The sequence below is a fragment of the Dryas octopetala genome, chromosome 3 (genome assembly GCF_963921425.1).
Source record: "Dryas octopetala chromosome 3, drDryOcto1.1, whole genome shotgun sequence".
Taxonomy (NCBI): Eukaryota; Viridiplantae; Streptophyta; class Magnoliopsida; order Rosales; family Rosaceae; genus Dryas; species Dryas octopetala.
In genome coordinates, this window is record NC_141368.1 from 6347968 (window position 1) to 6369659 (window position 21692).

Consider the following 21692-nt stretch of genomic DNA (forward strand, 5'->3'; position numbering starts at 1 on the left):
AAAACGTATGAGTTCACAGCTTGAATCATAATCAATCATAAATGTTCTGATTGGTGAAGATACATGGATGCCATACGGAATTAATCATAAAACTTTCCTAAATTTGAATATTTTTACATACATGACAGTTCAGATATTAAAAGGTTACTACAATTTACAGCTCGTTTGATGTTTTTCACTTGTGATTGTAAAAAGTACTAAATGGCAATTAGCCTATAATCTAGAGAGAGAGAGAGAGGTTATGAGTTTTATGTGTCTGTCTGTCTGTCTGTGTAGACTTGATGACAACCCCCTCTCTCTCTCTCTCTCTCAGCAGTGAGTGAGGCCTGAGCAAAGTCTATCTGTCTGCCTCTCTGTTTTTCTCCAAGTATTTTATTTCCACCCCCACTCCCCCTTATATTAACACCCTCCCTCACATCTCTCTCCCCTCAAAAACCCCTTCTCTTCTCTCTCTCTATAGCTTTTCTTCTTAAAACATACAAAGCAAGCAGCTTAAGGTTTTTGCTGAGTTGGGTTGAATTGTTGTTTCATATCGATCATCACAACAAAGATTTGATTTGATTGGTTTCTGGGACAACATATCGGATCGAAATGACAATGAGCAACAACAACAACGTTAACATTGGGCAGTTCGGCGACACCACGCTGACCAAGGTCTTCGTTGGAGGCCTCGCATGGGAGACTCCCAAGGAGGCCTTGCGCGAGCACTTCGACAACTACGGTGAGATCTTGGAGGCCGTCATCATCTCCGACAAACTCACCGGCAGATCCAAGGGCTACGGATTCGTAAGCCTCCCTTCTCTCCTGATTTGGATTCTCTGTTTTTCTTGTTTTTGCTCGTTAATTTTAACGGTGTTTGCTAATATGACTGTAGGTGACGTTCAAGGAGCCCGAAGCGGCGAAGAAGGCTTGCGAGGACGCCACGCCGGTCATCAACGGCCGCCGAGCCAACTGCAACCTGGCTTCGCTCGGGGCTCGCCGCCCCAGGTCGGCTTCAACAACCACCCCTCCTCCTCAACGAGGTACGTTCATGACAGACAATATTTATTATAAACTGCTCTTTTCCGATGTGATTTTTTGAAGTTTTGCAAATTGCAACAAATTTTATGTGTCTGAATTTGATCTAAATGATGGTGAAGGATCCAACGGTGGTGGTGGAGCGAGGTCTATGTCACCTGCATCTGCAAATCACGTGCAATGGTACTACCCAGCAGGGACTCCAGCTGCTGCTTCTCCATTTCATCATCAGCATCACCAGGCTGTTCCATTTTATGGGTACGTATAAATATAATTTGTATATACATGCCACTTAATTCATGCACTTTGATCTTTCTTGGGTCTACCTTATGTTATATACTTGTATATATAATGGTTTTTTCTCTTCAGGTACTCTCCCACCTACATTGCTGCTGATATGAGTTACAATCATGTAAGTAAATTTATCATTATCCGGGGGTAACTTGGGTAATATTCTTTTACGAGACAGTCTCTTAATACAAGATATTATGTTGTCAGATTGATTGATTGATTTTAAACCACGAGTCAATATAATTAATGATTCATATTCACAATATGGCAATATAAGCATTTTATGTGATTGACCATCTAGTAAAATAACATTTCCAATTATACATGACCCCTGTGTAATTTCCATATACTGGACCAGATTTACCTACAATATTACTTATTTGACATTTATTCGAGCTATGACAGCATTGTTGTTAAATGTGGTCCAAATAAAGAAGAACCTAATTATTAGGGTTGTATACAATTTTTGTGTATATCTCTCATCACGTGTTGTCCAACATAGTGAGAGAAATAGACACACAAATCGGTTACATAAAAATTTACTCTCAAATATGATTACTCTTTGAAAGTGATTTTGATATTGGTGTTTCTGTGATGGTGCCATATTACAGAAGCTGAGCTACAGTGGGGGTGCCTACATGAATGGGCATTACTCTCCTCAAGTGTACCCAGGGCAGCCTATGGTGGGTCCCAACACATTGATGCCAATGTATCCTCTATACCATTACCACCATCAACAACATACAATGGGCTTACCTGCCCACATCTTCCCACCAACCACAGCAGGCCACGTCACCACAGTCCCAGCAATCATGTCCAAACCAGCCTCAATTGCTCCAAACCCAGGTAGACTTGTCACACTCAAGCTCTCTCCATTGCCTCACATCACATGCCCTAACATGCCCAACCTAGTCAATGTCCCAATGTGGAACTTGGAAAAATAATTGGTATCATTCTGCCACGTGAGGCTACTTGTGATTGAGCTGGGCCCACTGCCAACTCCCATTCTGCAGAACCCACGTGGCTTGAAACAATGAAATTGGACTTTTGCTCACTTGAGAACTAAATTAAGAATTTCTAATTGTGTAAGATCAATGATGTTTATTTCAATGTTGGACTGCATACGAAAATATTTTCTTCCAAATAGTTGAGTTCTCAAATATAAATTACTAATTAGATTAATTTTAATTAAATTATATAATTTTAATTAATAGTCTAACAACATAAAATTTTTATGTTGACAGAATGTGTATTAGAAAGAGATTACCATGCATAATTTAGAGGTGGGTATGATGCATTCTATCATATATATTTGTATACTTGAATGAAGCCTAATTTGCATTGTTTTCACAAATGTGTAACAACAGAGCTTGAATGGCTGTTTTTGCATTGTTTGTTTTTTCCAATATTGTCCTTTTATTTCTATTTATCCAACTGTATGTGGTAGATTCCTGGTAGCAGTTTTAAGGCAATTAATTAATTAGATGTAAACTGATACTACAAGAATAGTTTGCTTGGCTGTGGAATAGCAGGTACAGTTGTCACAGGGGAGAGCTTTAAAAAGGTTGGCTAAGCTAAGAGGACCAAGAGGCACTTATTAAAATATTAGTTGGCAATAACAAAGGGAACGCGGTGGCTGCACACAGCAACATTATTATCTGACCTGTTGTAGCTCTTCTTTCCAATTTTTTATATATTTAATTTACTTTAATTTAATTCATTTTCTTAATTAGATGTTTGATAAGATTCTTTCATTCTTCTCTCTCTCTCTCTAACATCCATCTCATCCTGAGCTGTGAAGCATTCAAAGAACAATGTAACACAAGTCCTTGTATCATGTTTAATTGCCCACAGCTTGTGGGTTGGTTGCTTTTCATGGCTTCATTCACAACTTTTCTGCATAAAGCCTGCCCCTCTCTCTCTCTTCTATAAAACATGCATAAACAATTTATTTTTGCTAGGTAGAATGTAGATATGAGATCGACAACCTGTAAACTCAAACGTCCTAAATTCGAATCATATACGGATATAAAATTAACCCTTAAATGCATTTGGGTTTACTTTCAAAGTTTTCTTCCCAACGAGAAAAGGGCTTTTCTAGTTACCTAAAAAGGAAAAAAAAAACACACACACACACATAGCATAAGCTATTAAGAGTATAGTATTCAATGCTATATAATGTTTTGGGTTGAATTGTTGTTGTGAAGAGCATTGTCATCCCATTTCACCAAAACAAACTCTTTGCCCTTCATTACATTTTGTTGGTAAGTGGAAATGATGAATAAAAGTCGTTCAAAACTTATTGAATTTCAGTGCAGACCTGCAGAGTATGCATTGCACACCATATTAAGATGGCAAATCAGTGAACCTTTATTCATAATTAAATGCAATGAGACTTCATGCAGATTTATAGGCAATTGTGTATATATAGAAGGTTTTATTTTTTTGACTGAATCTGGACGTACCACACATTAAGTTAAAAATCAATTTCATTAATAGTTGGAATGCATAATTTGACAATTATGCTATTATGATGTGTCTACTTTTAGGCTTCTAAAAAAGGTGAGAGTCTTTATGATAAATTTCCATGTATTAAAAGGACCAAGTAGTTCTGGCTAACGTGTGATCCATGTTGCAAGAAACACACTCAATGGTTAGAAAATTCCCATTGCTAATGTACCTGTCTGCGCCTTGAGACCTGGAATGACAGGCATGCTCTCTCTGTCACCCACCACTAACATAATTTATTTTTGGTTGAGTATAAGTACAGATGTGCAACAAATAGTTATGATATTTTAAAATTGTCTTGAGAAAATGTCTAAATTTTTTTGGTTGATTTGGTCATGGTGGGTGTGAAATACATGTAAGATAGTAAGGCCCCATTGGTTAAGTGGATCAGGCCCATATGAAAAAAACTGGAAACTACAGAGGCCCAAACCCTTGCCAAACATGGCCCAGCGTCTACCAGACCAAATAGTAAAATGAAGAGTCTAATGCATGATGACTAAACATTTAATTAAAATACCCAAATTTAAGATAGAAAAAGCTGTAAAAAAACTTAAGCTGAGAGATTCTTGAGTGGGGGAATTGCATTTATATACTGGCATATATCTAATTTTAAGAAAATTTAATAATTTTTTAGCATAAATAACACACAGAGTATCATAGTATTGGACGATCCTACCATACAAGAGTAGATGAACCTAGTAATATAATAAGCTTGTTGGGAACTTGAAGGATTGGCTTAATTTGGTCTGGTTTGGTTTGGATCTGCAGCTTCTGGTTTTGGGCATAGTTCAAAGTTGAAACAGTAGAGCAAGTACATAATGAAATGACATAATGCTTTGGAAGGCTTAAAAGAAAAATTCAAGTACGGTGATAGATATGGTGCTCTGCTCTGATAGATATCAGACCCAAGTGTATGTTTGTCAGGGGACAGTGCCGAGCCAGCTGTGAACAATTGAGGATGCTGATTGGTGTGATAGGCAACACTTTCACACCAAAAAAAGGTATTATTTTAGAAATAAGATAAAGGTAAATAAGGCAAACTACGATTTTAGCCCCCTTTAATTTATCTGTCAATATAAGAATGAAAGCTATTTTCTGTTAATTAATTAGATATTTAGACTGAACCTGGATTTTAAATCTGGGGAAGAACATGAAAAGTGCATCTCTGACCAAGGAGTGTAATTTCGATTTGGAGGAAATTTTCGATGAAAATTTCGACGGAAATTTTAGTAGAAATTTCGATTTCGATAAAATTAGACAAAAACGATGAAAATTACTATCAAAATACGGAAATTTTGAATGAAACTTGACCATATGTTTATTTAATATATTATTTACTACATAGATAAAAAATATTGAAGAAACTAAATTATATAGTAGGTTTCATGTGATATAAAGTGAATATAATGCGCGCTGGATACAAATACTATTAGAAAAATGAGTCACTGATTAATAATTATATAAATAACATCTCATCCCCTAAACCCAAAACTATATACCCTCTATATACCATATATCATGTAAGGCTATAACCCTCTATATACCGTATACCATGTAAGGCTATACCCTCTATATACCCTATACCGTATATTATTAAATTTACTCAACCCTACCTCCTAAACCATAAACCATCAACAATAAACCACTCCCTAAACCCTAAATTATATTAAACTTATATAAAATTATAAACTTAAATACTCTATAGTGATATTTAGTTTATAAACTTATATAAAATTACTAAACCCATATTATAGTTTTTCTAAAAAAAAATCATATTATAGTTTATATTGTTTTAAACTTTTAATTAGGTTTTATTACATTTTTAATACCCTAATGTCTGACAAAAAACCATATTTAAATATGTAATGTATATAGTTTTAGTACAAAGTTTTTAATTAAACTAGTTAATTCCATAAATTATGTAATTATGTTTTTTTTGGTACAAAAATTATATAATTATTTTTATATAGTTGTTTAGTTTATATATATATTTTTTATTATTAAATTTTTTATACTTGATATTCCTAAAATTATAGAACTCTAAAAAATTATAAAACCTATTAGGCTATTACTTCCACCAATTTGTAATACACTAATACTAATACAGTAATACCCAATATGCTGAATTGCTGATGGCAAAAAAAAAGAAGTAATACACCCACCCGCTTAAAGGCTTACACAGCTAAAGCCTTTCCCAAAATAAAAAAGCTAAAGCAGTAAAGGTTGTAAAGCACTAAAGCCTTTGAATAAGTGAATAACCACTTAACCCTAGTCTGCTAGTCATACGACTCATACTTGTGCCGCCGCTCCTCTCTCTCTCTCTCTCTCTCTCTCTCTCCCTCTCCCTCTCCCTCTCCCTCTCCCTCTCCCTCTTCCTCCCCCTCCCTCTTCCTTATCTTTGTTTCTCAGTTCTCTCTCTCCCCTCTCTCTCTCTTGCATCTCCGTCATCTCACTCTCTTTCGCCGTCGATCTCTGTTCTGGGGTCACGGAGGGAAGCCGGCAAGGAGGGGGGCTAGGAAATATAGAGAAGTCGCCGGAGGAGGGCTGAGAAATGTAGAAAAGTCATTGGGGGGGTTGGGAAGTGTAAATAAATCACTGGGGAGGGTTAGGAAATGTTGAAAATGGATGGGTTCAAAATTTCGACGAAATTTGGGTGAAATTTCGCCGAAAGTTTACAAAAATACACGTGTGGCAGCTTCGAAATTTTGCCGAAAAATTATCAAAAATTAATGGGTATGTTATAAAATTTCGGGGCTCCCTAAAAACGAAAATTTTGCCGAAATTTTTGAAATTTCATTCCTTGTCTCTGACACATTTATTCTTAGGAAAAATGTCTATAATTACACTTTTTATTTTTGTGTTTATTTGATAAAAAAATTGAGTTTAAATATTTTTTAAAGTTTCAACACCAAGATTGAAATTTCTAGGAAAATAAAATTCAAGCATATATATGATTTTTGGCATCATTGAATAAAGGAAAAAAAATACATTTTTAGTCCATGTGTTTTATTTTGCAATCAATTTTAGTCCTTGTGTTTTCAAAATTGTCAATTTGGTTTTTGTGTTTATGTTTGTAAGCAATTTTAGTATGCCACCACCAATTGTGGCGGCGAGTTTGTGTCTTTGTGGTGAATTTCACCTATTATGCCCAATAAAGAGAGAGAGAGAGAGAGAGATAAAGAAAGTTGATGGGGGAGAAATTGATGAAGGGAGGGTGGAGATAGTGGTGGTGTGTTGTTGTCGGTGGTGAAAAAGAATAGAGAAATAATTTTGGTGGTGGTGGACTAAAATTGTTTGCAAACATAAACACATAAACCAAATTGACAATTTTAAAAACACAAGAATCAAAGTTGATTATAGGGTAAAACACAGGGACTAAAAGTACATTTTTCCCTTAAATAAAACCTATGAATTAAACATGTTGTTCATAGCGCTTTGAAGTAGATTTGAGAAAAATATTTGTGTTGGTGGTGCAATTGTGTTTTGAGAGTGACCTTATCTTTGGCAATCTATATCTTATACCATAATTCATAGTTATAAAAAAAGTTTTTATATGAATTTAGAGTTCTTTTGCAAGCTTTAAAATGTAGAGTTCTTTTCATAAGTTTTAAGATGTTTATAAAATCATGTATTAGAATCAAGTTTTTATAGGTTAAAATAAAATTTGAGGAAGGAAAGGAAAGAAATGTGAAAATTATAGATTGATGGAAATTGTCGATAGTCCTCAAATTATAAATGGCTCAAAATCTAAGGAGTTCGATTGAAAAAAATTGAAACGCCATCGTAATTTATCCTCGTATATTTACTTCTTGTAATTTGTTAGAAGATTAGTGATATACACTTATATTTTCACTACCAATTAATAAACTATTATCAGATATTGGCCAGGAGAGTTGAGATAAAAACTTTCTTAAATTAAATCCTTGATAGATAACAGGGAATTTACCTAAGGCTCCCGAACGTCTAATCATAAAATGCCACGTACTGAAATGAAAAGCTCAAAATTATCTACGTATACGTGTTTGACATTCATTGGCCCTTCACGATCGGATCCGTGAACGACAAACTGAACATGTAGCTTCCATAAAATTGAAGAAAGCTGAGCTGACCAATCAGTGAAAAGGGTGAAAAGGGTGAAAAGGGACAACAAAGCATTATGTTCGGTCAGTGTGTGCATTTTATTTTCTTAGATCTCCAAAAGGACACCCACCTTATACTCTAAAACACGAACACACAAACACTGTCTTTCTCTCTCTCTACGTTTTAAACCCCAAACCTGGGAACCCTTAATTTTCTTGAGAAGATCTAGAGGTACACACTTAAATCACTCTTGTAAAGCTTTAAAGTTTCAATTTTTGTATGTTTTGTATATGTTATGCTGTACCTGTTCGATGAATTTCTTGATTGCATACTTAGATTTGTTCAGTTTTGTGTTTAGGGTTTATGATTTTTTTTTTGATTTTTTTAAAATAAAAATAAAAAGAAGTTTTCTTTGATGATTTTGAAAAATACCAGATAACATTCTCAATGGACGAACACAAGGACAAGGAGGATGTTCCTGTTGGTAGTGGTTCAGACTCCACAGTGACTGCTAGTGGGCATGTAGCTGGTGAAGCCCTAGGTGGGTCTGAGACTGGTGTGAGTCAGGGTCAGGTTGATGGGTCTTTCACTGAGGGCGTTGTTGCAGATGAAGGTGGTTCTTGTAATGGGGATGACCTAATGGTTGAGGTTCTGGGTTCTGATGTTTATGTTGGTGGGGTTTGCACTAGTGGAGGTGGGGAGTCGAATGATGAGGTGGGTCATAATGAGTCGGTGGAGGTCAATATGGGTTCGGAGAGAAATATGAGATCTTCGGGTGGAGATGGTGGTAAAGTAGGTGACCCTGGTTCAGGGGAAGTTGGGGTTTTGGGTGGGGAAGCATTGAATCATGGAGTTAGGACGGGCACTGAGGGTACTGCAGAGGAGGAGATTTCGAAGGGAGTAGCGGTGGAGCATGGTATTGCGGCAGTGGCAACTGCTGCTGTTGGTTCAACAGGTGGAGAAACCCAGGTTGTTCATATGGAGGAAGCTGAGGTGGTTGCAAGGGAGGATGTGAAATCCCAGGAGGTTAATGTTACAGATGAAAAAGCAAGGGATACTGCATCCCAAAATGGAATCACGGTTTCCTTGGTTGGATCTTCAGGTAGTGAAACACAAGTTGTTGTTGAGGAAGTTGCTGCGTTGGAATGTGTGGAAGGTTCGGGGAGAGGATTGGTGGAGGTTATGGAACAAGAAAGGACGTTGGTTGATGGTGGGGTTGATGCACTCAATGATTTGAAGACCCAGAAAGCTGGCGTTTCGAATGATGAAGTATGGAATCCTGGAATTGAAACTACGGCTGCACGTTCTTCAGAAACCGTGGAGAATTCGAGTGTACAAACCCAAGTTGCTGAGGAAAAAGCTGAAGTGATTGTCAATGCAGAAGGTTTGAATCCTAAACCCTTGGGCGAACAAAGCCAAGCTTCTGCTGCTGCTAGTGATGTTGCAGGAGTGGACAATGGAGATATTTTGACTTCCAAAGTTGCAGGTATGGAAATTGATATAAACGACGAAAGTTTAAGTCATTCGGTAGAACATCTGGTTAAGATTGAGCCAGTAGGTGGTAGCACCCTTAATCACAACAATATACCTGCACATTCAGTGTCTTCATCTCTGTCAGCTCAAGCAGTTCCTGGAGGTGAAGTTGGAGTAACAGGCGGGGGTCTTCTGAATTCTGACAAAGATCAGTTCTTGAAACCTGAAGAGAGCATAGAGGACATGGTTCACGATATTGCCCAGGTTGAATCAATTACCTCTTCTCTGCCAGCTCCGGTGGTTCCTGGAGGTGAAGTTGCAGTGACAGATGGAGAGGGTCTTTTGAATTCTGAAAAAGACCAGCACTTCAAACCTGAAGAAAGCATAGAAAAGAATGCGGTCCATGATATTTCCCAGGTTGAATTAAAAACAGGGCAAGAGATGGAGGTGGACAACCAAATTAATGGTGCTGAACAGGTTGGCTTAGATGAAGGGCATGAAAAAGATTTAATATCCAATACTGAAGTTCCAGAGCCAGCTGAAAGAGATCAACCCATGAAGCCTGAGGAGTGTTTGGGAAGGACTGCGACTGCTACTGTTGCGCCACTTAGCACTAATATGGAAATAGAGGTAGAAGTTAGGGAACATGTTACTGTTGCTGAAAATGTTGTAGCAGCAGATGATACTGCTCTTTTGAATCCGCATATTGAAGTCCCTAACTCTGTTGATATGAAAGGTGCGTTACCATGTTCAGGAAATGATCAGAACTCAAAAACTGAGACGATGTGCAGGAGCTCTGATGTCCAAGTCACTGATAGAGGGGATATTGCTTCTATGGACACTGATGAGGTTTTGAATATTGCCACTGAATTACCAGGGCCTACAGAGAATGATCAGAAGTTGAAGCTTGAAGGGTGTTTAGACAATAGTGTGACCACTGATCTTGTTCAATCCGGGACCAATGTTGTGCATGAGGTTGGAGTTAAAGGACAAGTTACTGATGCTGAGCTGGATGGTTTACATGGAGGGCAAGACATGGAAGTTGAAAAAGAAGATACTGATAATGAACAACCAAAACCCAGCGAAGAGAAAAGTGTTACACAAGGTGCTATGCAGGCTGGAAGCTCAGAAATAGTGCCTCAACCAAGATATGAGCTACCACCAGAAAATGAAGGTGTGTTCTCTGCATCTGATTTAGTTTGGGGTAAAGTGAAGAGCCATCCATGGTGGCCTGGACAGATATTTGATTTTATGGTTGCATCTGAGAAGGCAATGAAATATCATAAAAAGGACTGTTTTTTGGTAGCATATTTTGGGGACCGCACGTTTGCTTGGAATGAAGCATCTAGTTTAAAGCATTTCCGTTCTCATTTCTCCCAGTCAGAGAAGCAGTGCAATTCAGAAGCGTTCCAGAATGCTGTCAATTCTGCTCTGGAAGAAGTTTCAAGACGCGTAGAGGTGGGCCTAGCATGCTCTTGCATACCAACAGATGTCTATGAAAAGATTAGATTCCAGATTGTTGAGAACGCTGGGATCTGCCAAGAATCAATTAGAAGAGATGGAGTGGATGAATCTGCAAGTGCCAGTTCTTTTGAATCCAATAAATTACTTGACTACGTGAAAGCTTTAGCACAGTTCCCATCTGGTGGTAGTGATCGATTAGAACTTGTGATAGCTAAGGCTCATTTGCTGGCATTTTATCGTTTGAAGGGTTATTGTAGCTTGCCTGAATTCCAATGTGCTGGAGAGTCATTTGATTTACATTCCGAGGGAAAAATAAATCTAGCTGAAACAATTCAGCATGGGATTCCTATTGATAAGGATGATAAAGAGACTTTGTCTGGCCCAGAGATTGTAAAACTCCAGAGTAGCTCTTCTCATAAGCGTAAACATAACTTAAGAGATGGAGGGTATACTAAAATGAAAGAAAGAAGCCTGTCAGATTTAATGGGTGGTCAAATAGATTCTCTAGATGGTGATGATTGGTTGGATGAGAATGCTACCGGCACTTTGGTTTCACCATCCTCTGGCAAGAAACGGAAGGATGTTGACTATCATGCTGATGACTTAACAACGCAAGATGGAAGGAAAGCTATTTCCCTTGCAAAAGTCTCTAATACCACACCAAAGCAATCCTTTAAGATTGGTGAATGTATCCAGAGGGTTGCGAACCAACTGACAGGGTCTACTATAGTGAAGTGCAACAGTGACAGACTTGCTGGGGATGGATTCGATGTTTCTTTCCAGAGTTCTGATGATGTCCATAAAGGAAGAGCAATTGATCCAACAGAGTACTCATCATTAGATGAATTGCTGTCACAACTTCAGTTGGCAGCCGAAGATCCCCGGAAGGAATACAAGTTCTTGAATACCATTGTTAATTTCTTCTCTGATTTTAGGAATTCTGTAGCTGTAGGCCTGCCTTCTGGAATGGAGCCTTTGGCTGTGGACAAAGTCGGTGGTAAAAGGAGGAAATTGTCAAATCCTGTACTGGGGTCACCCGAAACTTTTGAATTTGATGATATGAATGACACATATTGGACAGACAGGGTAATCCAAAATGGTGCTGAAGAGCAAGCATCACGAAAAACCAGAAAAGTAAATTTTCAACCTGTTGTCCTTGCCCAACCAGAAAAAACCCCTCAAGAGGGTCGCAGGCCTTACTCCAGGAAGCGGTATTCCCAAGGCAATCATGCTTTGCCAGCAGAAAAACCTGTTGGCTATGTGGATGAGAATGCGCCAGCAGAACTTGTAATGAACTTCTCTGAGGTGAATTCTGTTCCTTCAGAAACAAACCTAAATAAAATGTTTAGGCGCTTTGGACCTCTGAAGGAATCTGAAACAGAAGTTGATAGGGAGAGCAGTCGCGCCAGAGTTGTTTTTAAGAGATGTTCTGATGCAGAAGTTGCTTTCAATAGTGCTGGAAAGTTCAACATCTTTGGACCGATACTTGTAAATTACCAGCTCAACTATACTCTATCTCAGCTTAATTATACACCATCTATCCAGTTTAGTGCTTCTCCCAGCACTATAACCCAGGATCAGGACATGCAACTTGTGATCTCCTCCAATGATCATGAAATGCACCTTGATCTCTCCACCCATGGTCATGAGATGCAACTTGATCTTTCCAGCCATGACCAGATGCAACTTGATCTTTCCAGCCACGACCAGATGCAACTTGATCTTTCCACCCACGACCAGATGCAACTTGATCTCTCCACCTTTGAAGTTAATCTGGTTTGACACTTTCAGGTATGTATGATGCACCTGGACTAAATTTCATCTCACTGATGTTTGAAATTCTCCTCAAGTTTGCTTGGCTAATAGAGAGAGAGAGAGAGAGAGAGAGAGAGAGAGAGAGAGAGAGAGAGAGAGAGAGAGAGAGAGAGAGAGAGAGAGAGAGAGAGAGAGAGAGAGATGGCTAATAAAGCACAAATGCGTACAGATATAGTGAAATATCTGAATGAATTTGATCCAACAACCTTGGCACTTGGACTGATCACTGATGGATGGGAATAAGGTTTTACCATGTGGCAAAAAGATTGATGAGTAGATTTTACTCTATACATTGCTTTAAATTTAGGCAATTATCTGTGTATTCTTTTAATTTCTCTTATTTTACCCCTTATGTTTTGTCCTCCCTTATCTGATATCATTTTGCTTCAATAGTTAATTCTTCTTTTATATTTATTTTATAGTTAGGAGAACAGATGCTGAAGAAATACCAGATACATTGCTGGTAAAGATGCCATGGGACATTTGCCACAGGACATGAACAGCTGAATTGGCTGCTGAAGGAGGTAACCAGACTGTTTATTCATCTGGTTATCGTAAATTTAATCTGTGCCAGGGCTCTCTCTCTGTTTTGTTTTCCACCAAGATGCCTGCTTTTACTTTCTTCTGTAATCGTATGTGCGGTTCTTAGTTTAATGTATAGCAGAGGTAGCTGACCCTTCCTTGATGGCTGCAAGATTTGATTATGGTATCATGTTGTGTACTTGAAATGGGAGAAAAAGCCACATTGTTAAAACCGTGCTGGATCAACAAGGGCTGTTTCGTCCCAGGGTCGAAGTTGCAACAACTCTTGGAAGGGGTTAATGCTTGGGGGGATTACATATGCTTTTGTTTTGCGATGTGATATATGCTGTATGCACATCTATTTCTTATCCCCTGGATGCAATGCAATGCAGGCTGTTCAATTCCCCTATTACTCCCCACAAGTAGGTTTCATGTTACCATAGGATGTTTTAATGTCAAAATTTATTGTTAAAAAGGATTTTTTTTTTTTTTTTAATATAGTAAATTAAGAGAATCAAACTCTATATATCCATGCCCCATAAAAATGGTGAGTCCAATTATGTGGCAAAGCTGCAAGATGTGCTGTTTTCTGGTCTTGAAAATGGCTGCTTTTTCTGTTTATGGGCTGGTATTATATTCCCCCTTGTATTCATGGACTATGGCTGATTGTTGCAATTATGCCAGGGCAACTTTGATGTTCATTGGTTTTATATTTGGGTTGGGGTAAATTGGTCTAGCCGTCTAGGTTTAATACTTGGTCCATTCTAAAATGAGTTGTCCAATTAATCATACTTGAATCCCCAACAAATCAAACGAGATTTAATTATTAAATACGAAACGTGACATGATCAACATAATTTACTCATTTCTCCATCTCTATGGTAAGAGTTTGACTTTTGCACTCTCTCCCTTGAAATTGAACTCTTGAAAAGGAAGGTGGGATTCAATTTGCATGACATAAACACATCCAAAAACTACTTGCAAGGCAAACATTAACAGTCGATACATAAAAAACAAAAGGAGAAGAGTGTAAATAGATAAAATTAGAGTGTGCAAATCCTCACTCTTATTTACGCGAATGGTTTATTATTTTTTATTATTGGTAAACAAATGGTCGATTATTTTGAAAGTTTCAATTGCATATTTGCATGCATAATTAATGGTTGATCATCATTCTGGAAACTAGAAACATGGAGAGAGGCCATACAACAGTCAAGTCAGATTCTGACTGACATTTTTTACCCAAAAGTAAAAATGTAATCTTAAGTTTGTGTGAAAAAAATCAACATTATCTGGGAGCCAATCAAATTTTTTTTTTTGAATGAAAACGTAATAAAAGAGAGGGGCCACTTGGCAACAGAATTAGCGCTCCATTTGCACAAAAATAAATATTAAAAATCAGCCGTTTCAGTTTGTTTGCGTATCTCCAAATTCCAATAATCAGTCTTTAATCAATTCTTTAAAACATAATTTTGACTTGTTACTTTGAATTTTCCCTCTAAAACTCTCTCTCTCTCTCTCTCACCTCTCTTCAAGAACACAAAGAACAGAGAAATCTTGACACTTGAAGAAAGAAGCTTCGACCAAAAAAGAAAAGAAAAGAAAGAAGCTTCAAATCAATAGCTATGTCGTCCAATGACGATTTTCAAGAACTTGGCGGCTTGCCAGGTCCTTTCTCTCCCTCTCTCTTTCTCTCTCTAGGGGGTTTTCAACAAATTCATCTCTTTTTCATTTTCCTAGATTTTCCCAGCAACCAATCACCAATTCACATGAGGTGTTAGATTTCCGAGTAGGCTGTAGAAACTTCTTGGTCTTGACGTTATTCACTGACACGGACACTGTGATGATTATGATTGAATTTCTTCATTTCTTGGTGTTAAATGAGTCTGCAATCGTTGATAACAAGATTCTTATGAATTCAGTAAAAGATGCCAATTGGTTTAGTTCTATATATAAATATATATGTATATGTATACGTATATTCATGCATTGTAGTGTTGCTAAAACAAAATTGTGCTTCAACCCAATTCAGATAACAGAGAGAAGCTTGATGGGTTTATGTTGTTTGGCACTGGGAGTCCACAGGATTCCAAGAATGCTGAGCCCAAGTTTAATATACGCAACAGTTTGGCTTGGGACAGTGCCTTCTTCACAAGTCCAGGTGTTCTTTATGAGATGCAACAAACATATATGACATTACGGGTCTTTCTTGCTATTTCCTCACAGCATAAATTTACATTTGGTGCATATTTTTCAGGAGTGTTGGAACCCGAGGAGCTGCTTCAGACTACAAATTCTCGAATTACAGGAAATGCAGTTAACATACTTGGGCGTGAGGAAGAAATGCTATTGCCTTCCGATTCTTTGGAATCCGAAAGAAGAAGAACAAGTAGAATTAACAAGTGTAATTTTCGAAAAAGTTTGGCTTGGGATAATGCCTTTTTCACTAGTGCAGGTATGTGTTATCTGGTAGGAAATCATTGTACATGTGCCTGTTATCAACATTTTTTTCTCACTACAGATTTTCGGGTTGTTACTTGTGCTCAGGGGTTTTGGATCCTGAGGAATTGTCTATAGTGAATAGAGGATTCAAGAAATTTGAAACACATCAACTTCCTGGGATTGCAGAAGTTTGGAGGTCTACTGAGTCAATCTCTACAATAGATAGTGGCTGCTCCTCTTTGACAAGCCTTGAGATTGAACTTTTTGAAGATGAAAGGTCATCTGTACAAAAATCAACTACTTTATCCGGTGGCACAACTTCAAGTCTCAAATTGAAAAGAGGAAGAGGCATGCAAAATGTCCACTGTAAGTATACTGCTGGTCTAGTAATAACATCACTGTGCTTTCTATTATATTATGTGCTTTGTGTAAACATGATGCTTGTTATAATAATATTCAGCTTCAAAGACACCAGATGCTTCCTCTCGGATGAGGGTAAGTTCCTGTCATTACATTATCATCATTCATCAAATTTCTGATGTCTTTCCAGACTGAATACGTCTATTTTTTAAATTCAGATGAAAGCCATGCCAACGTCTCAAAGTCGAAGTCTTAATGTGCATCAACCGGAGAGGATTTTAAAGGAGGCTTCTGTTTCCTCACAAAAACAGGCATGTCTTAACTCTTAATCAAGTAGAATGAGCTGATGTTTTACTGATATTGTTGCATGCATGAACTACTCACCTATGCATTAATATTCAAAACTGAGTTAACTGACCTACTACTGGAAAATTGAAGCTTGCTGCTGGAAATGGGAAATTCAATCCATCAGCATCTCTTAAACCTCCAAAGATATCAAGTCGGGTTAACCAATCTTCACCAGATGCAACCAAAAGGACTTCTTCTTTGAGTGGAAATTATGTCAAAATGGGAACTGCAAAAGCTGCACCTGGTAAGAAGGAAGCCCGAGAATGTTAATTTTCTTCCATTATTATGAATTGAAACTCAAATTAAAGTTCATATCCTCTACTTACAGGGCAGTGTTTGACTGTGTCTAAGAAACCTTGCTTGAAAGGTTCATGCAGTGTCACCCATAGTTTTACACCATCCCCAAAATCATCTTCATCAGTTTCTCCCGCTGCCACACAAGAGTCTGCAGTTTTCTGTTCCCCCTACAAAAGGTTCTGTAATGCTTCGGAAGACACAACTGGTAAACCTCCATTGAACTCAAGAAGAAAAATCGATTCCTCAGTTGTCAATTTGGATGCCAATGGTTTTAACATCAGAACTCCTTTGAGATCTACAAAGACAAACAAAGATGAACTGGAAAGTCCTTGTCTATTGTTCACACCAAAGTCTTCCTCTTATACATCACTTGCTAGTTGCCTTGATGGCTGGTCCTCAGAATCATCATCAACTTCTGTGAATCAAAGATCTAAGGGTTCTGAGGTGAGTCTGGATTCTATCAGCAGACAGGCTTCTTTTGAGCGTGATGCCTCTCAAGCATCAGATCCGGAGAGCCATTCACATGACCAACTGTGTATTGGACATAGAAATCAGGAAACAAGGCTCCCAAATAAAAAGATGTCAGTGGGAACTGGCCCTGTTCCTAGCAGTGCTTCTATCAAGCCCTCAGGTCTTCGAGTGCCATCACCCAAGCTTGGCTTTTTTGACGAGGTTAGTTTGTATGATTTGTGCATTCTGTACTTATCGCAGATTGTTTACGAGTTTAATGTTCACTGTTGTCAATTTTGGCATATGCTGTTGAGCAAGTACTTAATTGTGCAACATTCCCTCAATTGACAGGAGATTTATTTGGTGCGATCAAGTGGCAGTATGCAGTTCCATTCTGGTGCACAAAGCATAGTGTTTAGAAGTGGAACTGGCAAAAGTAACCAAAATGGAGCTGCAAATCGATATGGCAAGCTTCAACCTTCAAGAACTTTAGATGGGGCAGGGCATATGAAGCTTGCATCTCGGTATCCATCACATATTGAAGTACAAAATGCTTCCCTCAATGAGCCTGCCATGAAGGGGCATGATTCTGCAGAACCAGGCATTGGACTAGTAAAGAATAGCATGGACACAAAGAATGTGAGGAAGGTCCTCAAGAGGGTGACCAAGCAACCTACCAAAGAGAATCAACAGCCCAACGTGCGATGTCCTGAAAATAACCTGTGCAGCCCTCAAAATAATGACAGCGATAATGGATATTACCTCGAGGACCAAATTGATGGTTTAACTAAACATGTTGGTGCCATTGATCTTGGCTGTAATGTTGTGATGGAGATCAAAGCAGGCAAGACTGTTTTTCATGCCTAAATTTGGCATCAACCAGATGCTGAGAACGCTTATTCTCCTTAGGCTTAAAACCCATTTATAAACAAAATTACAATTGTCTAAAGATATTGCGACAGTTTATTCTCTCTTAAAACTAGGATTGTGATTATGAAGGGCACGGCTGACAAAGATTCCATTTATTGGTAAGTTGATAACTTGGTAAGGCATGAAAGCTCCCGTTAGGCATTTAGAAATAAACTGTTTCGAGCTAAAAAAAATAATTCTTTTTATTAGTATGAAAAAAATAATTTGAGGATAAAACGAGAAAGAATCTTTAAGAGGGTTTGATTTAGGAATGTGAAGTACGATCAAGGCCTTCTCATCTCACCTAGGCCTCTCCAAAAAGCCCAAGGCCCAAGGCCCAAAGCCCACCCGAAGCCCGCCCGGCTCATGGGGCCCGAAATCCAATTTGGCCCGAAATTTGGGCCGGCCCAACCCAGTCCGAAAATCCTTTAGGCTGGGCTTGAGCCATCTCCTTGAGACAATGGACAAGTTATTTACCAGAGAATCATGATAATGCAAACATTGAGATCACAAAGCATACCAACAACACAACATATAGAAAAATACCAATTAAACTTTGATAATCCTACATTTCCAAAATTTTGTCTTCCTTGAATAGACCCAGATTTGGATAGTAGAAACTGTTTCTCACCAAAATCTCTCACTGATAAGTTGAAACAACTATCATCTAAATGAAAAACAAAGCTACGACATGACAGAAGACTGAGCCCCCTCAATAAGCCTAAGACCTTGGCTTTTCCTTTTTCTCCTTGAAGAGAGCCAACAGAGAGACACCAGATACCTTCACAACCTTGAACCTGACTCCGGGAATATCTCCCACAGCATGTCCCTTACGTCCAAATCCAGCAATCAACACCTCATCCTACACCAACCACACCACATATATCATTAAGCTACGAAAATAAAGCAGCAATCTTAATTTTTTTTTAACTCTAACCACCATGAAACTTACATTTTCCTCGATGTAGTTTAAGCAACCATCATTAGGTACAAAAGCAGCAATCTTCTTCCCATTTTTGATCAGCTGTACACGAGCACACTTTCTAATAGCCGAGTTAGGCTGCTTAGCCTCAATACCACTGCATCAACAGTTCACAATTAGTGACAATTCAAGTTAGAACTAAAATTAGCATCACCGATAATATCCGATAATCTAAGAGAGAGAGAGAGGGATAATAATCTCACATCTTCTCTAGGACAATGCCTTTAGCATGAGATGATCCAGCAAATGGCTTTTTCCATTCATTCCCAAGGTGGGACTTCTTATAGGACTTGTCAGCCCACCTCTGCCTCCTGCGGTGGTTCTTCAGCTTACGAGCAGCTCCCATTCCACGTGTCTTCCTGCATGACACTCACAATCTCTTTATGTCAAAATCAATCTAAAGGCAGAAACTGTAATTCAATCTAAAGGCATCAGGAGTAATATCCTGCATCAGTGAAATTGAATGGAAACAAGAGGCATCACTCAAATAAATAATTTAATGGCAATCACTTGGAGAGACAAGGCATACACCAGCTTGTCTTGTATTCAGAAAACCCAATCAAGTAAAAGTTTAGCTCATGCATAATTACCTAGCCACCTCTCAGGCCTGTTTCATCAATCAAATTGTACATCCATTCTTGGCATATCATTGACACCCGCTTAAAATTATTATGTTTTTTGATACCCTCTGAAAATTCAATTCACTCATACAACATACTTTAATCATACTCAATCACTCATGATACTGTTCCTACATCATATCACCTGCCAACAAGGTTTCTTCACATAAGTCATGAAGCTATGCTACATGGAAACCTTAAGTAGTTCAATGTTGCTTGAATCTTACTCATAAGGGAATGAGGCATAAAACATATACTTTTTATACGTTAAGCTTTGTTCATATGTTATTCCTATTACAGACACCATACATAAACATGCATTAATGTCCTTGTCCAATAAAATCAAACATTAAGCCTTGTCTAAGCTTGAGTTTAGCTCATATAATCCATAACAGAGTCCAAAGGAGCATCTTCATATTTCAATTTTCACCTTAATTTTTCATTCTGTTATTCAACGGAGTAACTAAGCTATGCATCTCTTTTGGGAATACAATTCATTTTATTTTCCTTTAAATGCTTTCTAGGTAACCAAAAATATAATCTTTTGAAAAAAAAAAAACCGAAAACTACTCATTGCGACAACATGAAACCCAAATGGAAATGGTTTCAAAAAATTGATTTTTATCAAGCTTGAGAAACATCCATACACCAGATCTGAGCTACTACACTTAGACACAGTAAAACAAAAACTACGACGGACTTTACAAAAACAATGAGATTGTAGAAAGATTCTCGAGAAAATATTGTGAAGAGAAAAAATTAGTTACCCCATGGTGGCTGAGATGAGAGGTTCCTGGACTGCAGCAAAGGTACTGAGAACACTGAGCGTATGGAAGCCTTGGAAGGTGCCGGCTGCTGAAATCCCTAACCCTAAATTTAGAGCGGGGGAGCTTATTTATAGCTTTGTTTTCTTTTGGGGTGCTTGGTTAGTTGGTTTGGCTCGAACGGCGTCGTTTTACCTCAAAATTACGAATCTGTCCTGGAAAAAGTAAGGCTTAGATCAACGGCCTAGAATTCGTTTCTTTCAATTTTATTTTATTTTACAATAGGAAAATGTTGGAAAATAAAGATGGACAAAGACACAAAGTAATGAGTTACAAATAAAATAAGTTCACAGAATATCAATTGATGAAAGTTATTGCAAGATCAAATTATATCGTTAGATACTTTCAAATGAATAATATCACGGTGTTTCACATATTGTAGGCTTTTTTGGTTTTTTTTTTTTTGTCGAACATATTTTAGGCATTTCACAATTACAATATCGCGTAATTCAGTTATACACACATATTGAGTGACTAAATATGCATTATATCAGTGGCCAAAAAATAAAAATATGCATTATAACATCAGGATCATATATGTTCATGCCATGACACTAGTGGCAGAACTAGGTGTATGACTCGCTGTGCTATAGAAGCCCAACTCATTAAAAGGATAAAGTTAAAGAAAATAGAAATAAAATTATGAGCCCAATACAATCAATAATCACTTTTCATTAGCCCATTAGCCTAATACCTTCATGATCTTCATGGTTTTTTTTTTTTTTCAAGTTCTATATAAATATTTGGCCAAAAGATGTTTTTAGTCTCTGTACTATAGTTGAGTCGCACTTTGATCCCCGTAATTTTAATTTGTATTTTTAAAAAATCGTGATTTCATTAATGTTACAATTAGGTCTAAGCTGTCAAAATTATCTACTTCAGAGCCAATCAGGTGGTGCCACGTCAACATTTTTCTTCTCGATTTTAATGACTTAGACTTGATTGCAACATAGTCTTTAAAAAAAACAAATTGAAATGACGGGAACCAAAGTACGACTCAGTCATAGTACATGGACCAAAAATGTCTTTCAGCCTAAATTTTGTTTTACTAAAAAAAAAATTGTTTAGAAATTTAGCTTACCCGAATTTTAAATCTTGGTTCCACCACTGCATGACACAACTCTAATTACGATTCTATAATTATTGGTTATAAAATTATTCATGCATAAAATATGCGGCACGTTGGTGCTTCACCTGTTATAACATATGATGATATCGATGACATCCAACAAACACATGGAATCACTAAATGTGAGTTAAATAAATTGGTTACATTTTAATTTAGTCGAA

At 37.7% G+C, this 21692-nt stretch overlaps 4 protein-coding genes across 7 annotated transcripts; 3 read left to right on the forward strand and 1 right to left on the reverse strand.

The window, feature by feature from the left end:
- The first annotated feature begins 441 nt into the window (after nt 1-441).
- ARP1 (RNA-binding (RRM/RBD/RNP motifs) family protein) lies at nt 442-3086 on the forward strand. 3 transcript variants are annotated; one of them, XM_086238092.1, is made up of 6 exons: nt 442-786; nt 875-1022; nt 1140-1275; nt 1387-1429; nt 1920-2154; nt 2818-3086. In XM_086238092.1, the coding sequence occupies exons 1-6, from the start codon at nt 592-594 to the stop codon at nt 2835-2837; spliced, it is 777 nt and encodes a 258-aa protein (XP_086094218.1). In that variant the 5' UTR covers nt 442-591; the 3' UTR covers nt 2838-3086. The 3 variants fall into 3 exon arrangements, with proteins under 3 accessions (XP_086094218.1, XP_086094216.1, XP_086094217.1); XM_086238090.1 differs by having other exon boundaries at nt 2838-3086; XM_086238091.1 differs by having other exon boundaries at nt 2841-3086.
- Nucleotides 3087-7987: 4901 nt separating this feature from the next.
- LOC147290171 (uncharacterized) lies at nt 7988-13574 on the forward strand. Of its 2 annotated transcripts, XM_086236794.1 has the most exons (4): nt 7988-8127; nt 8332-9382; nt 9452-12624; nt 13071-13574. In XM_086236794.1, the coding sequence occupies exons 2-3, from the start codon at nt 8344-8346 to the stop codon at nt 12613-12615; spliced, it is 4203 nt and encodes a 1400-aa protein (XP_086092920.1). In that variant the 5' UTR covers nt 7988-8127; nt 8332-8343; the 3' UTR covers nt 12616-12624; nt 13071-13574. The 2 variants fall into 2 exon arrangements, with proteins under 2 accessions (XP_086092920.1, XP_086092919.1); XM_086236793.1 differs by having other exon boundaries at nt 8332-12624.
- Nucleotides 13575-14795: 1221 nt separating this feature from the next.
- Nucleotides 14796-17992, forward strand: LOC147290172 (uncharacterized). The gene is made up of 9 exons (XM_086235142.1): nt 14796-14838; nt 15203-15331; nt 15428-15625; nt 15718-15978; nt 16073-16107; nt 16191-16283; nt 16411-16564; nt 16649-17289; nt 17419-17992. The coding sequence occupies exons 1-9, from the start codon at nt 14796-14798 to the stop codon at nt 17932-17934; spliced, it is 2070 nt and encodes a 689-aa protein (XP_086091268.1). The 3' UTR covers nt 17935-17992.
- Nucleotides 17993-18509: 517 nt separating this feature from the next.
- LOC147290173 (small ribosomal subunit protein uS12) lies at nt 18510-20435 on the reverse strand. The gene is made up of 4 exons (XM_086236919.1): nt 20346-20435; nt 19162-19317; nt 18929-19055; nt 18510-18838 (listed from the first exon to the last, which is right to left on the reverse strand). The coding sequence occupies exons 1-4, from the start codon at nt 20348-20350 to the stop codon at nt 18698-18700; spliced, it is 429 nt and encodes a 142-aa protein (XP_086093045.1). The 5' UTR covers nt 20351-20435; the 3' UTR covers nt 18510-18697.
- Between the last annotated feature and the right edge of the window lie 1257 nt (nt 20436-21692).

Bases quoted from the DNA above. Each gene is read 5' to 3' on its own strand.
- ARP1 (XM_086238090.1), top strand. From the start codon at position 592: ATGACAATGAGCAACAACAACAACGTTAACATTGGGCAGTTCGGCGAC. The intron at 787-874 runs GTAAGCCTCCCT...ATATGACTGTAG, and splicing joins GATCCAAGGGCTACGGATTC to GTGACGTTCAAGGAGCCCGA. The intron at 1,276-1,386 runs GTACGTATAAAT...TTTTCTCTTCAG, and splicing joins CAGGCTGTTCCATTTTATGG to GTACTCTCCCACCTACATTG.
- LOC147290171 (XM_086236793.1), top strand. From the start codon at position 8,344: ATGGACGAACACAAGGACAAGGAGGATGTTCCTGTTGGTAGTGGTTCA.
- LOC147290172 (XM_086235142.1), top strand. From the start codon at position 14,796: ATGTCGTCCAATGACGATTTTCAAGAACTTGGCGGCTTGCCAG. The intron at 15,332-15,427 runs GTGTTCTTTATG...CATATTTTTCAG, and splicing joins TGCCTTCTTCACAAGTCCAG to GAGTGTTGGAACCCGAGGAG. The intron at 16,284-16,410 runs GCATGTCTTAAC...GGAAAATTGAAG, and splicing joins CTGTTTCCTCACAAAAACAG to CTTGCTGCTGGAAATGGGAA.
- LOC147290173 (XM_086236919.1), bottom strand. The intron at 19,056-19,161 runs GTGAGATTATTA...CTGTTGATGCAG, and splicing joins GGCATTGTCCTAGAGAAGAT to TGGTATTGAGGCTAAGCAGC. The intron at 18,839-18,928 runs GTAAGTTTCATG...TGGTTGGTGTAG, and splicing joins TAAACTACATCGAGGAAAAT to GATGAGGTGTTGATTGCTGG.